Raw genomic sequence first — 14,781 nt, 5'->3', positions numbered from 1 at the left:
ATGTATATCACAGGATGTTTAAGGCGATCTGTGAGCCAATAAGGACAAGCGTCGTCACTTATCAGCCATTTTACGTCGGGCCTGTTGGCGTCTAAATCTTATCTTAATTTTGACAAAATTCCACATTCACTGTGTAAAATATGTAAATCAAAGATCAAATGTTCATGTTTTTGGAAGAAATGTTTTCTTTATATTTGGACGATTTAAGTTTCTATTTGAACCCAAAGGCGTGAAAATATCGCGTGGAAAAACGTCTTTAAGGACCAAGAGACTGCAAACAATACAGCTTGTGTTGAAAATAACCCTGACCCTTTTATTTATTTATTTTTTTGTTCTAAATCTGGTCTCTTGGAATGTATGCGATTTGTTCACCTCATGTTTGTATATTTGCATTTGCTATGAATAAAGTTAAAAACAAAACAAAAAAATAGCTATTTTTTTTAATCAGCCAGAGAAAGTGATTACACGCAAAAAAGTGTCAAATAATGGGGCTCGTAAGAACAAAAAAGTGTTCATTGCAAGTGCACGAAGTTCATAAAATGCACTCACTTAAAAAATGTGCTACCCCCCAAAAAATCACTCACACCACAAAAACATTTTTTGCGAGTGCACAATTTTATTTTGCGAATGCACTTTTCTTTTTTTAAAAGCACAAATTATTTTAGCAAACACAATCTTTCTGAGCGAACACGAATTGTTTCTGACTACACATAATATAATGCTCAATTCTGAGATTTTCTAAAACTTGGTTTCTCATGAACGGCAGATGAAGAATGCAATAACTCACCAAGATGGCCGCCAGATTCTTACGCCGCCGAACCCGTCGAATTACATCTAACGTTATATATATGATATCTATGGCCCGAAACGCCCCCACTCAGCAGCCCTGCTGAGACATCAGTGCTGGGAGGTCACGTGTTCTCCGGTAAAAACGCAGCGACCCCGCCCACCGCTGTCATCCCAATCATTTTAAACAACTGCATCTGGTCCGGATTTTCGTCTTGCCTTCAGTCCCCACGGACGACACCCTGAAAGCAGGTAAGCGCGAGTCCATTGGGAAAAAGTGGCATTTCAACTTTGCTCTCCCTCCTTTTACTACTTCTACACTCGAACCACCTGGGAAGGAAATTTAGTGCTAAAAAGTTCAAGTTAAATTCGTCTTACGTTCGATGGCCGAAAAGTCAACTTTACATCGGGTTTGCGTTTGATTTATGTCATGCTCCGGTGGGCGAATGTTGCAGGTGACGGCATGGGAGCAACTCTATAGATTTTTTTTCCCCACCATGTATATTTCATTGCAAAGGTACTTTTTAAACTGCGTCATAAGAGCAAATCATGCGTCCAACCCGGAAGGCGGCGATGCCAAACCGAACTTGCCTGTCAGGTTCGTGCGTGTGGAAGCTCAACTCCCATTTTGGAAAAGTTTGGATGGTACCAAAACTGAACAATTTCATTCAAATGTCAATGTTTATTACGTAGCGACCCCGTGTTGTAGCGTTTGTGACGGCTGTCTGCAAAAAGCGGCGTGACAGTATTTTTGTCGGTCTGTGATTGGCTGCTCGCCTCTCCGAACCGTTTGCATTTGATTGGCCGATCAATTTAATTGGATTTCAGCTAGTGAATGATTGGGATAAAGAAGAAAATGGGAGACCTTTGTCTCTTGAGTCCACTGCCCGCGTTAGGGTGTGACTCTTGGTGTGTCCGTCTAAAGTTCAAGTTCTGTGGACTGATTGTTGGTGAGTGGGTGTGCCAACCACGCCACATTCCATTAAAAACAAACACTTCTTGAAAGCACACTCATGTCATGGGATACCAATATCCAGAAATGTACAGAGAAACATCGCCATATTTCTCACCTCTGACTTTTGATCCTTTCTCTTATATCACCTACCTTGCAACTTGAGTTAAAGCAACACTATGTAACTTTTCAGTTTTGGTCGACTTTAGCGACACCAGTGGACAAAAGCGGTAATGTTTTGCCTTAAGGAAGACTGCGTTTCCCATGAGGACCAGCGCACACTCGCACAGTGTTGTAAAATCATGATCCCCTGGTCGCCTGCAGATTAAACATTGTGTTTCCAGCGGCTGTGTTAAAGATGAATAGTAATTAGGGGGTTGACAAAATATCGAAATGTTGATATAATCGTGATACTTTGCATCCAAAAAGGTTATCGATTTGCTCATGCTAAGTATGTAGGTATCGTTTTAAAAAGGTGTCTGTTTAAAAAAAAAATATATATATATATATATATATATATATATATATGTATATATATATATGTATATATAAAATGGCGGAAAACACAGACGAGGCCTAAAAAGGAGTTTCTGCTCTTGCACCCCTCTTTAAAATAAACTGCTGTATTTTAAGCCAAAAGAACTGTTGTGTTCGATAGACCAATATGTCTATATGCTGCCATAGCAGATTCGTGGCGCATTAAGCCCCCGAACTATTTTTAATTTGTCCGTTTTACCCTGGAAACCCTCGTTTACGGACGTTGCGCAACCGCTGTCGCATTTTCCCCGATATGAAAAAGAAAAACTGAGAAATAACGTAGAAAAGGTAAAATAATATACGAAAAAGAAAATCTCGACCGCTCCTTGATGTCTGCGATTTCTGCATCACCACCCTTGTTATATTACCATGTTTCACCCATAAAATCCGGCTGTGGCCATTCACATCTGTGTCTTGACACTCGATGATACATGCTACATGGAGTTTTTGGATCGAAACAAGGTAAGTAAGCGATATCTCGTTCAAATCATGGCGTCTTTAATTATGCTCTTGCGTGCTCTCACCTCCAGTTAGAGTTTTGCTGTTTTTTTTTTTTTATTTAAATGCCCTTGTGTTCAAAATTTTTCTTCCCCCCAAAAATTGAGATTTTAAGCTTTCAAATGAAGTATCACACATGCATATAAGACAGTTTTGAAATTTGGCCAAATTGTGGGTCTCAAAGCGGAACTTCAAGTTATCTGTTATCTGCCATGTATATATAGGGACCAACAAGCTGCTACCAAAATCTTTCACCATAATAGTGTCTCAGTTAACTTATATGGCTGTCATTGATAGCACTCGAAGGCCAATCCATTAAGATCGGGAAGGGCGAATGAACGTTCGTTTATTCGAAACCAGCGCATTCACTCTTTCCGATTTTCGGGGCATTTACAGGTCACTTCCTGTTGAGTTTGTCACTGCCTATTCATTCCCGAGTCACTTCATGTTCTGCAACCCAAAATCAACAAGAATTCAAGTTAATTCAGTTCAATAAACTTTATTTATCCCTTGGGAGAGTTCCCACAGGGAAAATAGTTTCCACCAATAAAATGCCTCAAAATCAACAGGAAGTGGCACTGGCTGCCATTGACGGCCATAGAAGTGGGAGGGGCCTGTTTGAAGCTGGAGGGGTTCAGAGTGGGACCCCTGCTACCTTCCTCAAAGTTAATTAGTGCCGGTGAAAGTGATACAGACCCCCTCAAGATAGAGGTGTTATTCAACTAGTTGTCAGTTGACGTATCATCCCAAATGTTATGAAAATATTTTATAAAGGTTAGGAAAAAAAAAACCTAATGTAGCTTTAAATCGGTACTTCTCAAAAAGTGGGACATGCACCCTCGGGGGGGGGGGGGGGGGCGTATATGACCTCGCGGAACACTTTTTTTGCCGTACTACAATCACGTGTAATTGCATATCCACTCAGTGGGTGGCAGTGGCGCTCTCCTTTTGAGAGTGTACGCAGTATTTTTGCATTAAACAAGAGCACACAGCATAGAGCAGTCTCCCAAAAGCTAAGATAAATATGACAAAGCGTATATAGTGTTTGGCTTCACTTTCAAAGTTTCAATACAGTGGGTGATGAGGAAAGACCGGTATGTTTACTGCGTTTAAAAATGTTTGCAGCGGACAGCATGAAACATCGATGAGGACATCACTTAAAGACATTGGACCCCAATCACATTGATAATCCGTTTGAAAAGTGCCAGGAGCATACAAAGCAACTTTGATTAATGCTCTTTGCATGAAAAGCGTCCGTCTTTTCAAACAGTAAACTGTAACCCCCCAAAAAATGTACACAAAAATGTTCTTGACTTTCATAATAAGCCTTAAATTGTATATGACGGCAAAAAGCATGTTTATTTCATATTTTCCACGGTATTTTATGCTGAGTCCTGAATGAAATGGACCGCTTGGATGTGTATGGAAGCAATCGATATATTGTTTTTTTTTAATCCCGCGACATGAAAATGAGCGACTTCCTGGATTGACGAGGATTCCGAATGTGACGTCAGCGGGATAGTCATCTTCAGTATACATCCAATACTGCACTATGCAGAACGACTGCGGATTCAGTTGATTTTGCGGATTAATTCATTTATTTTTCGCATCACGCCAGCCAAATGTGCTGGAGAAAATTTTTTGCTGCACCAGGAAGAGGCGTATGAGCCTTTTTAGGTTTCAAATGGTTCCCATTCACCCCAAGATCGTCGTAACAATTCTGACAGCTGTGGGACCGTTGGACTTATGAGGAAGTGAGTCAACAATAGCGTTTTGTATTATGTTAAATACTAGCATCATGGCACACGTTTAAATAAGGAAGTGGCTTGCATTTTGTGGCTGATTTCTTTTATCGTGTCGTATGCACTTTAAGGCTGATTTATGCTTCTGCGTAGCGCAGGGGTCACGTTAACCGAATTTTTTCCGTCGTTGACAGATTTTTTTAAAACAGTGACGGAAAAAACTGAAGTCCATCAGTCATTTTGACCGGTTGCAATTCACACCCCAGACCACAGGGTGGTGAGTGAGCATATGAATTAGCTATTGTCTCTCTTGATGCATGACTTCGTTGGCCTTACTCTGAAAAATGTCAAGGCAACTGAGTGTCCGAAGTTTCTTCAAAAAGCCCCAAAACGACGATGGTGTTGATAAGAGGTGAAAAAACAGGGACTGCACAAGCGGGCACACAATTCAAGTCCATGCGCACCAGGAGGAAAGTGTGAGACTACGTTCAGGCCACAGCAGGTGAACTGTTAATTTCATTGTTCCATATGCTACATATGGTAGGCTACCTACCTACTGGGGCCACAGTCAGCTGTTTTTGTCACTGTGGAGAAAAAGTTACATATTCATCTGCTTGATGTGTGATGGCACGGTGTGGATTCTCTGTTAAGCTTGTTCGGACAGAATATTAATTTGAAATGAATGAAAACTAAATACTATTGAATATGTTGAAGCGGTATGCAATGTTAAGAGTCTTGTTAGCTGTAGGCGCACTATCCTATTCCCCTCACTATCCACTCGCGGGGGCCTGCGCTTGTCAGTGACGTTTCTTATTCTCGCTATATGATCATACAACTTTAACATTTGTTAATAATACGCTCTGTGTGTAGTATCATCCATCGCTTTTCCTTTTTAAATGGGCACTTATAAGCGAACGCAAGAAGTAACAACGGGAACATTTTTAAACAGGCATTTCACGGGAGAGCATTTCGACTCTTCGGCCAATCATACAGCGAGAGCGAGTGAATAGTGAGGGGACCGCGCGCGGCTCTTAAGTGTCTCTGTCACGTGACTGTGTCGTAGCCGGTAACGCGCTCGGCCAAATGGACACACAAGTACGGAAGGTGAATTATGCCAAACAAAGAGTCACCACAATGTCATTATCATCATTTTAAAAATTTAAGTGACGGGTAAAAATAGATTATGACCGGATTTTTATGACCCTGTCAGTCAAAATGACAGACAACGAAAAAGTCTAGCGCAACCTCTGGCGTAGCGAGACCCGATTTACGACCCGACGCTGTAGCCCGATGTGCACCTCAAAAACATGTTCAAGCTCTAGTGCTATTGCTGTCAATGACCGGAGGAAAAGTAAAGGAATTCGACAAGTCCCCCAAAACCGTACAAAGACAAAGCCACACCCCTCTAGTGGCATGGTGGGGAATTGCAGAGAAACTCGTTCTATGCCATCGCTCTGCTGTCAACGGTATGCAGAAGCATAAATCAGGCCTAATCCTCACCTCTCAATCCATGGACTCAAGAAAACGTGACAAATATTGCTAACAATAGTCCCGCTTTGTGAGTGCTTCATCAGTAAAGTAAACTAGCTAGCAGTGAAGGCATCATACCAGGTGGCATACAATTTTGCTCAGTGCAAAAAAAACAGCATTAGACATGGTCTCGGACATGCTGGTCAATACAAGTGCTGCAAAGAAACAGTCAGTCTTTCTAATAACACTTGTTTTTGTCATTTTTGTTTGGCATATCGTGCACTGAGTTATTGTTGCTAATCATTTTAAATTATCATTCATTCCCTCCTGTACTGAATACCCGCTCAGAGCTTCACGCGCCATCAGCGCCCCCTTTTTGTCCAGTGTTTGGGTGGTGTAATTAGTAGGGTTGTTCTGATCATGTTTTTTTGCTCCCGATCCGATCCCGATCGTTTTAGTTTGAGTATCTGCCGATCCCGATATTTGCCGATCCGATTGCTTTTTTTTTGCTCCAGATTCAATTCCAATCATTCCCGATAATTTTTCCCGATCATATACATTTTGGCAATGCATTAAAAAAATGAATGAAACTCGGACGAATATATACATTCAACATACAGTACGTAAGTACAGTATTTGTTTATTATGACAATAAATCCACAAGATGGCATTTAGATTATTAACATTCTTTCTGTGAGAGGGAGCCACGGATAGAAAGACTTGTGACTTTGTATATTGTGACTAAATATTGCCATCTAGTGTATTTGTTGAGCTTTCAGTAAATGAGACTGCAGCCATTCAACCCAAATGCATGATGGGAAGTGGAACCATTACTGTGCGTAGTGCTACCAATTGATATATCTTCTCTGCGTTGGGAATTAATATAAGGTGTTAAGAATAAGATCAATTGCTACCTTGCTTCCACACATTGCTTCCCAAGATATCTCTAATTGTAGGGAGGGGGATTGTAAGGCTTTAGCCTATTAAAAGAGGCTCTAAAGGCTGCCAAAATTCACTCTACTCATTTCATGCTGCCTTTTATCTCTTTAAATGGGTAAAATGGCGCCATTACAGATTGAGTGCGACAATGCGTGAGTGGGTCGTGCAACGCATGCATTAATTGCGTTAAATATTTAACGTGATACATTTTTTAAAAATTAATTACCGCCGTTATCGGGATGAATTTAATAACCCTACTTTAAACCTAATCTAAAGACTCTGGATGAGTGTAACATATTATGTCTGTAACGTTAAATACAATTAGAAAACGATTTAATTAAAAAATGTATATATATTCAAAAAAGGCATGGCCGATATTTTTTTGCCGATTCCGATACTTTTAAAATCCCGATCGATCGGGACATCTCTATTAATTAGTTTAAATCTTTCCACTTTAATCGAATGTTTTTACTATTAATGTTGACAAAAATTATGACATTAATTATCTTTAGTTTTATTGCCCAGGATTAATTTGAAGGCTTTCTTCGTCTAGCTTTCGGCCTATAGTGCGCTGTAGCACACTTGTGCTTTTTTTTTTTTTTTTTTTTTAATTTGAAAATGGGGGGAAAACACGGAATAAGTAAATATTCTGATTTCTGTAATCCCTGTAAACAGATGATCCTTGTAATAAATCCACATAAGATATTTGAAAACATCCACTTTTGCTAACAATGTGATTTATGTAAATACCGGTAATTGATTATTTGACCTTCAAAATAAGCGTTTGAGGTAGCCTTATAGGTTGCAATGCTTTTTACTGTTATTTGGTATTAACTTAATAGTGAGCTTTGTTTTCCTCACACACCCCCTCCCATCGAAAATACTATCGCTTGTTGATGACTTTTCCCACTTTGGGTAAGGTTCAGACAGGCTGTGGTTTAACTTGTCAAATTCACATTAGAAGGGTGAAAAGACACGGAGCTTGAGTTTAAAAATTGCCCAATTTTTGTGCCCGCTTCAGATTTTTCCATAGTTTGTCGTTGTCGGTGTCAGCGAGATGTCCAAGACAGGAGGAAGTCGCCCGGTTGAGGTTAAGGTTCCGGTGGACATGTCCGTCATCCGCATCCCGCCTCACCACTACATCCACGTTCTGGACCAGAACACCAACATCGCCCGCGTGGAGATTGGACCGCAAACCTTCTACCGGCAGGACAACGAAAGGTCAGAGGTCAGGGAGTCCGTCGGCGAGCGAGCTCGGGGCTAATGCAGCGCGACCCTGCCCCACAGGGTTCTGTTCGCCCCAGTGCGGATGATCATGGTGCCTCCGCGTCACTACTGTGTGGTGCTCAACCCGGTGGCCTGCGACGCCGACGGCGGCGTCCTTTTCGACCCATCGGGCCAGGCCAAGCTGAGGCACGCCGACCTGGATGTCCGTCTGACCAGGGACCCTTTCCCACTTCACCCCGGAGAGGAGATTCAGCAGGTTCGTCCCATGAACTCTTGCTGGTTGCTTTTTTGAGTTCAATTGCGTCAAATTCCGAGAAGCAACACGGCTGAGAGAAATCACTCGATACGATGCGAATAGTCTCCGGAGGAATTGGAAAATGATATGGAGAGTCATGAAGGCCATTAAAAAATGTCATATAGTATCATATTTCAGTATTTTTTTCCCATTTTTATATACTTGTTCCATTTAGATATATTTTTCATTTATATACTTAGACATTTAGTTCATTTTTGTATTTATTCATTTGAATATTTAATGTTGATTTCAATATTTGTGTTTTTGTTTTGAATTTTTTTTTTTTTAATTTATTGACCTGCACATATATTTCATTCGTCCTTCATTTAGATATTTGACTTTTTCATATAAAAAAATTGATTTCAAATTTGAATATTTTTGTATTACTGTATTTTCCGCAGTGTAAGGCGTCCCTTAAAGCCTTCAATTTTCTCAAAAGTCAACATTCGCCTTATAATCCGATGCGCCTTATATAATAATCAATATTGGTTAATAATGGCATGACATTCCATTTAGCACAGCTTCTTCTAGTGGATGCATAATGCAAGCCAAAACACTACTATTACTGTGCCTTATAATGCAGTGAGCCTAAAATATGAAAACTAGTGATGCACGATAATACATTTTTCAACCGATATCGATAACCGATAATTTCCTGCCCCTTCCACCCGATAACCGATAATGTCAAGCCGATAATTCTATTCAAATATGTATTTAAATTTTCAAAGTATATAAAGATCAAACGTTACTGTGCAAAAATGTAATTTAGTGCTATTTTTTCCCACACCAAATGTGTACAAGTAGTAAATTCCAACATCTAAACAATGGCAATGACATTGTGTAATGGTAAACTTTTGGCAACAATTACTTAGAGAGTAAACACCCAAGTTGCACAAAAATGCCTTTAAAAGTAAGCCATTCCTAACATATATCACATTACTACACTGCAAAAACACTTCCTTAAAACTAGCAGAATTGGACAAAACTGTTGATTGCGCACATTTGGAGGCTAAATCAAGTATATAATTATCGGATTGCATTATCGGTTGAATTTCGTTTTATCTGGATTATCTGTGAGACGTCATAATTGCCATTATCGGCCGATAATTATCGGTGACAGATATTATCGTGCATCTCTAATGAAAACTGTTTTCGGATGGGCCATTCATTGAAGATGTGCCTTATATTACGAAAAATACGGTAGTTTTTTCGGTTTTATAACATAAACTTAATCATTTTAATTTAAAAGTCAACATTTATTTTTTTTTAAATAGTATTTCATTAATTAAACATTGCAATTTTTATCAATTCTTTTTTTCCAAGTTACCTGAACATTTATTGAAAATGTTCTTTTTTTTTTTTAACTTTAAGATTTGTGTATTTGGTTTTTCCTGGGCCTGGGTTCGATGGTGTAACATTTCTTGACATGAAGGCTTAGTCATCTTTTGTTATGAAGTGGCAGTTGGCGATCTCCGCCCAAAATAAAACATTCTGCAGTTGCTTCAGGTCCAATGTTTAGTCACGAGTTTTGTCTCCCTTCAGGACGTGACCCCGCTGCAGGTGGTGTACCCCGACACTGCGCTCCGTCTGCAAGCCTCCCTGGACTTCCAGGATGGCGACGAAAGGCGCGTTGCAGGAGACCAGTGGCTCTTTGAGGGGCCTGGTGAGTAGACTCCGCCTCCTCGTCCTGATCAAGGTAACTCTTTCAATACAATTGATGATGATAGACGTCGTGATTTCATATGAGCTTATCGCAAGCAGTGTTGTTAATCTTACTTTTAAAAAAGTAGTTAATTACAGTTACATATTACTTCTCCCAAAAAGTAATTACGTTAGTAACTCAGTTACCTGGGGAAAAAAAACAAACAAAAAAAACGGGTCACACAATGTGAAGTTTAAAGGGTTTTTTGGGACAATTGGCCCTTGCCCAATTCTTTACCCTAAACTTAACTAGTCACAGGGGTATTGCGATTATTGCCATAACTAGATAGTAACCTTTGCTATGTATGGAAGTCATTCAATGTTGTGAATCAACCGTTAAAGTTGTTAAAATTGCTCCCGTTATTGCATTAGTTCCCTTCTGTTTACTTTTGACATGTGTAAGTTTTAAAACTATTTCATCATTTAAAGATAGATTGAAGTCAAGATTTTGCCGATTTAGGAGCATTTTGGATAAAAAGTTACTTGGGTTCGCTGGGAAGTTTCTCTACAACAGAGCCTTCCGGAGAAGTCTACTGCTTTAAGATGGCGGCTGTTTACTAACACATCTAGTTCTTTATTATACATGTTGCTAATGCAGCCGTGTCTGTCATTTGCATCTAGTTCTGTATATATGTGATATCTACCGAAGCATCATGTGGGCGTAGTTTGTTGGCTACCTGCTTCAGTCAGGTATTATTGGAGCCACCTAGCATAGTAGCATCACGTTTGCAACGGCGTCACCCTCCCTTGCCTCCTCCCCACTTCTGCTCTCCTCTCTCGTCTCCGTGAGTCGGTCTTTCTCAGACTTTTCTCGCGTCAGTCAACCAACATAGTAACGCACGCCTTACCCGCCTCAGTAACTGTAACGGCGTTGCCAAGATGAGAAAAGTAATTAATTACATTACTCACTACTGAAGAAAATGACGCCGTTATATTCTAACGCCATTATTAACAACACTGATCACAAGCGGGGGTGTGACAGTATATTGAAAAGGTGACATATCGCAATACTTTGTAGCCCTAAAGGTTATCGATATGCTCCCACCAAGAATTGATATATCGTTTTAAATAGGTGTCACTGTTTAAAAAAAAAAAAAAAAATCAACAGGTTGCTACCAAAATCTGCCATTAAAATGGTGTCTGTTAGCTGCCATTGACTGGATTAGATGTCTAGCGCCATCAATGGCAAGGAACCCAGTGCATTCAGAGCCAGTATTTTGTGGGCATTTACAGTTACAAAATGGATTGGATATCTAGCGCCGTCAACGACTGTGCATGAAGGAGTTAAAATGTTAAATGTATATATTTCCTGGTAAAAACGGAAGAAATTAATACTGTAATATTCAGACTATAAGCCACTACTTTTTTGCTTCATTTTTAATCCTGCGGTTTTTAGTCCAGTGTGGCTTATTTGTTGATTCATTTGGTTTGATAGGTAACACTTTATTTGGCAATGGTGTCATAAGACGGTCATAATTATGACACTATCACAGGCATTACTGAATGCTTATGACAGATGTCATCATGTGTCATTCGGCAAATTGTCACTAACTCCATTTATGTCCAGCTCTGCTCTTTTACATTCATTTAAAAGTGAGATAATTTGCCTGATGACACTAAATGACATCGGTTATAAGCATTCATTAATGCTCATGACAGTCTCATGTCATACTTATGATTGTCTAATGACACCGTCAAATAAAGTGTTACCAAATACCATAATGAGCAATTAATGAAATTTGAACAGTAACTGAAAAAATAATTAGCACAGAACATGAATTTTGATTATTTATATATGCGATGCTGCAATGCATGCTAGGAGGCATATTGGACAATATTGACAGCATGTGGCAGCAGAGGTTGACTGTCTGTCTGTTGACTGTGATGGTCAAATGAAGCTTCTTGAACCAATGAAGCTCTGCAGCCCATTTGTTCAAAGCTTCGTTATGGTTTATTTGGTCTTATGACTGTCGTATGATGCCGCTGTCAAAGTGTTACCAGTTAATATATTTTTGTGTAAATATCCCATAATACAGTGAGGACAGCTGCGGCTTATAGTCCAGTGTGGCTTATCTATGAACAAATGTGGTTTTCATGTCAAATTTGGTGGGTGGCGGCTTAGTCAGGTGCACCTTATAGTGGGGGAAAATTCCGGTAGATTTCTTAGCAAAACAGATGCCGGGTCGCCCATGACCATAGCGATTCTAAAACTTCGATTTCAATTAGTGCTGCAATGATTAACTCGAGTAATTCGATTAGGAAAAAATCGAATTAAATTTTGCTGCTTCGAGTATTCATATAAAGTGGTGTTGTCATGGGTTGTTTTGAGTGTTTGCATTAAGTTTTATTGATTTGGGTGGATACACTGCCTTCTAGTGGTAACAGTGAATATGACATAACTCATTTCACATTGCTGAATCTAGCTGCTCCCTGTTAAGACCAGCATAAGCCAAGTTTTTGTCCGAGCAAATGTTTAACGCATTTGTAATTTAGTTTGTAAGTGTATTTAGCCTTTGAACCTTATAAGAGCATTGGGGGGGGGGAAAAAAGTTGGCATTTTATAGCATTTAAGCTAGCCGACTTTTGCAATGTAAGTTAGCCAATTGTTCTTTTGTTGTACTTGGATCTTTTTATTTTTTTTATACGGCTTAGGTATTTAGGTATTTTAATTTTTTATGTACCTTATCCGATTACTCAATTATTCGAACAAACTAGTTCATCGATTAATCGACTACTAAAATAATCGAAAGCTGCAGCTCCAGTTGAAACGAGGAACTCAAACGCTTTGCCGATGCGGCGTCTCAGGCACGTACATTCCGAGGAAGGAGGTGGCGGTCCTGGAGACGGTGAAGGCCACGGTGATCGGCGTCAACCAGGCCATCCGCCTCCGCGCACGTAAAGAAGGCGTGGACCGTGAGGGCGTGCAGCGTGTGACGGGCGAGGAGTGGCTAGTGAGCAAGGTGGGCGCATACCTGCCTGGCGCCCACGAGGAGGTCATAGACATTGTCAACGCGTTCATCCTGACCGACAAGGTGACGCCTCCCGCTTTGTCAAACAGTGTTCCCGGCAGCGACTGATGGCAACTCCGTTCCTTCCTAGAAAGCGCTGCATGTGCGCGCCCTGCGCCCTTTCCGCGACGCGGGGGGTCACTTGCGTCGCACGGGCGAAGAGTGGCTGGTGACGCAGGCAGAGCGCGAGGCGCACGTGCCGGCGGTGGCAGAGGAGGTGGTCGGCGTGGTGGATGTCACCACACTGGACTCGCGGCAGTATTGCGTCATCTTGGACCCCGTCGGCCCAGACGGAAAACCTCAGCTAGGTCAGAAGAGAGTTGTTAAGGTGAGCCCCAGAAAGCAGTAGGTAAGTGATCGATTCTTGTTCCACCTCCTGACCTTTTATGTTGAGTGTGCTCAAAGAATACGCTGACCTAAGCATGGTTTTCAAAAACAAAAGCAGAATGTTTGCAAGTATCTGATGAACTCATTAACTACCAAATGTCATGTCACAAGACATCCCGTTCTTTCAAGCGCCACAGAATATTTTGTTCTATGGCTACATGAATGCAGAATGTAACAAAAAAAGATTAGATTCCCATCTTTCATCATTAAAAAAAAGTTTGTTTTTTGTTCTTTACTAAATGAGCAGTCGAACGTCATAGCATTGTTTATAAATGTTTGGTAATGAAGGAGTTAAAAAATCATGAATTATAATTTTTTTTCATGAAAAATCTAATGAATAAAAAAATACATTTTAAGTTGATTTAAAATGAATGATTTGAGTTTTATTAGCTTTTTGACCCCTTCAGACCTGAGCATGCTGCTGAAGAACATGACGCGATTGCATCTTTACACCAATAGATAGACTGAATTTAGTTGCTATTCCCCCCTCTGGGAGATGATTAGACGGAACTTTACCCCTCGAAATCAATTCATGAGGTTTAGCCTCTTTGCTATTTTTGGCTCTTTGAAAATGGCAGAGACAAAATGCAACTTCAAAAAGACATAAGTGCAATTTTCTTATCAAAAACATATTTGTTCTGGTGTTTGAGCACAGTAAAATTCTGTAAAGATTTTTTTTTTTTTTTGCCCAGCAGAAAAAATGGGGATCTGGAGGGGTTAAAATATTTTAAGAATACTATTTTTGCCTTTTAATATCTTAAAAACGCATTTAAATTTGGTTTTTATTCAACTTTTATGTATTCATATTTTTATTTCCATTTCAATGACCTTTTCATTTCAACGTGTAGTTCCATTACGGATGATCTAGTTCCCTACCCCCTTTTCAATCCAAACTCAAAACCCACTTGTTCAGACTTACCGATCCATAATAATCACTAGTTTCTGGTCTGTTTTTTTTAATATACTGTATATACTTATTACTGCCCTTATATCTCTTTTGGTATTTCAAAATTGCCTTTAACGTTCTATACTTTAATTTTCTCACTTTTAACATGTTTAAATGATTGTACAGCGACCTTGAGTGCCAGAAAGGCACCTTCAAATAAAATGTATTAATACTAACATTATTTTTTATTTTATGAATGAATGAATTTATTGTCATCATCATCATCATCATCATCATCATCATCATCATCATCATCATAAAAGAAAGAAATCATCAAAAAAAGAAAAGATCAT

At 39.8% G+C, this 14,781-nt stretch overlaps 1 protein-coding gene across 2 annotated transcripts in view; it reads left to right on the top strand.

Annotated features, from left to right (window-relative positions):
* Positions 1-890: 890 nt before the first annotated feature.
* The window catches only part of mvp (major vault protein), a 38,603-nt gene continuing 24,712 nt past the window's right edge, over positions 891-14,781 (top strand). For both annotated transcript variants that reach the window (XM_057861633.1, XM_057861632.1), the window contains exons 1-6: positions 891-1,038; positions 7,946-8,145; positions 8,212-8,407; positions 9,989-10,109; positions 12,953-13,179; positions 13,247-13,483. In XM_057861633.1, the coding sequence (XP_057717616.1) occupies positions 7,982-8,145; positions 8,212-8,407; positions 9,989-10,109; positions 12,953-13,179; positions 13,247-13,483 (945 nt within the window). In that variant the 5' untranslated portion in view covers positions 891-1,038; positions 7,946-7,981. The remainder of the gene's footprint in view (positions 1,039-7,945; positions 8,146-8,211; positions 8,408-9,988; positions 10,110-12,952; positions 13,180-13,246; positions 13,484-14,781) is intronic.

Source organism: Corythoichthys intestinalis, chromosome 16 (genome assembly GCF_030265065.1).
Source record: "Corythoichthys intestinalis isolate RoL2023-P3 chromosome 16, ASM3026506v1, whole genome shotgun sequence".
Classification (NCBI taxonomy): domain Eukaryota; kingdom Metazoa; phylum Chordata; class Actinopteri; order Syngnathiformes; family Syngnathidae; genus Corythoichthys; species Corythoichthys intestinalis.
This window is presented reverse-complemented; position numbering and strand designations above follow the sequence as displayed.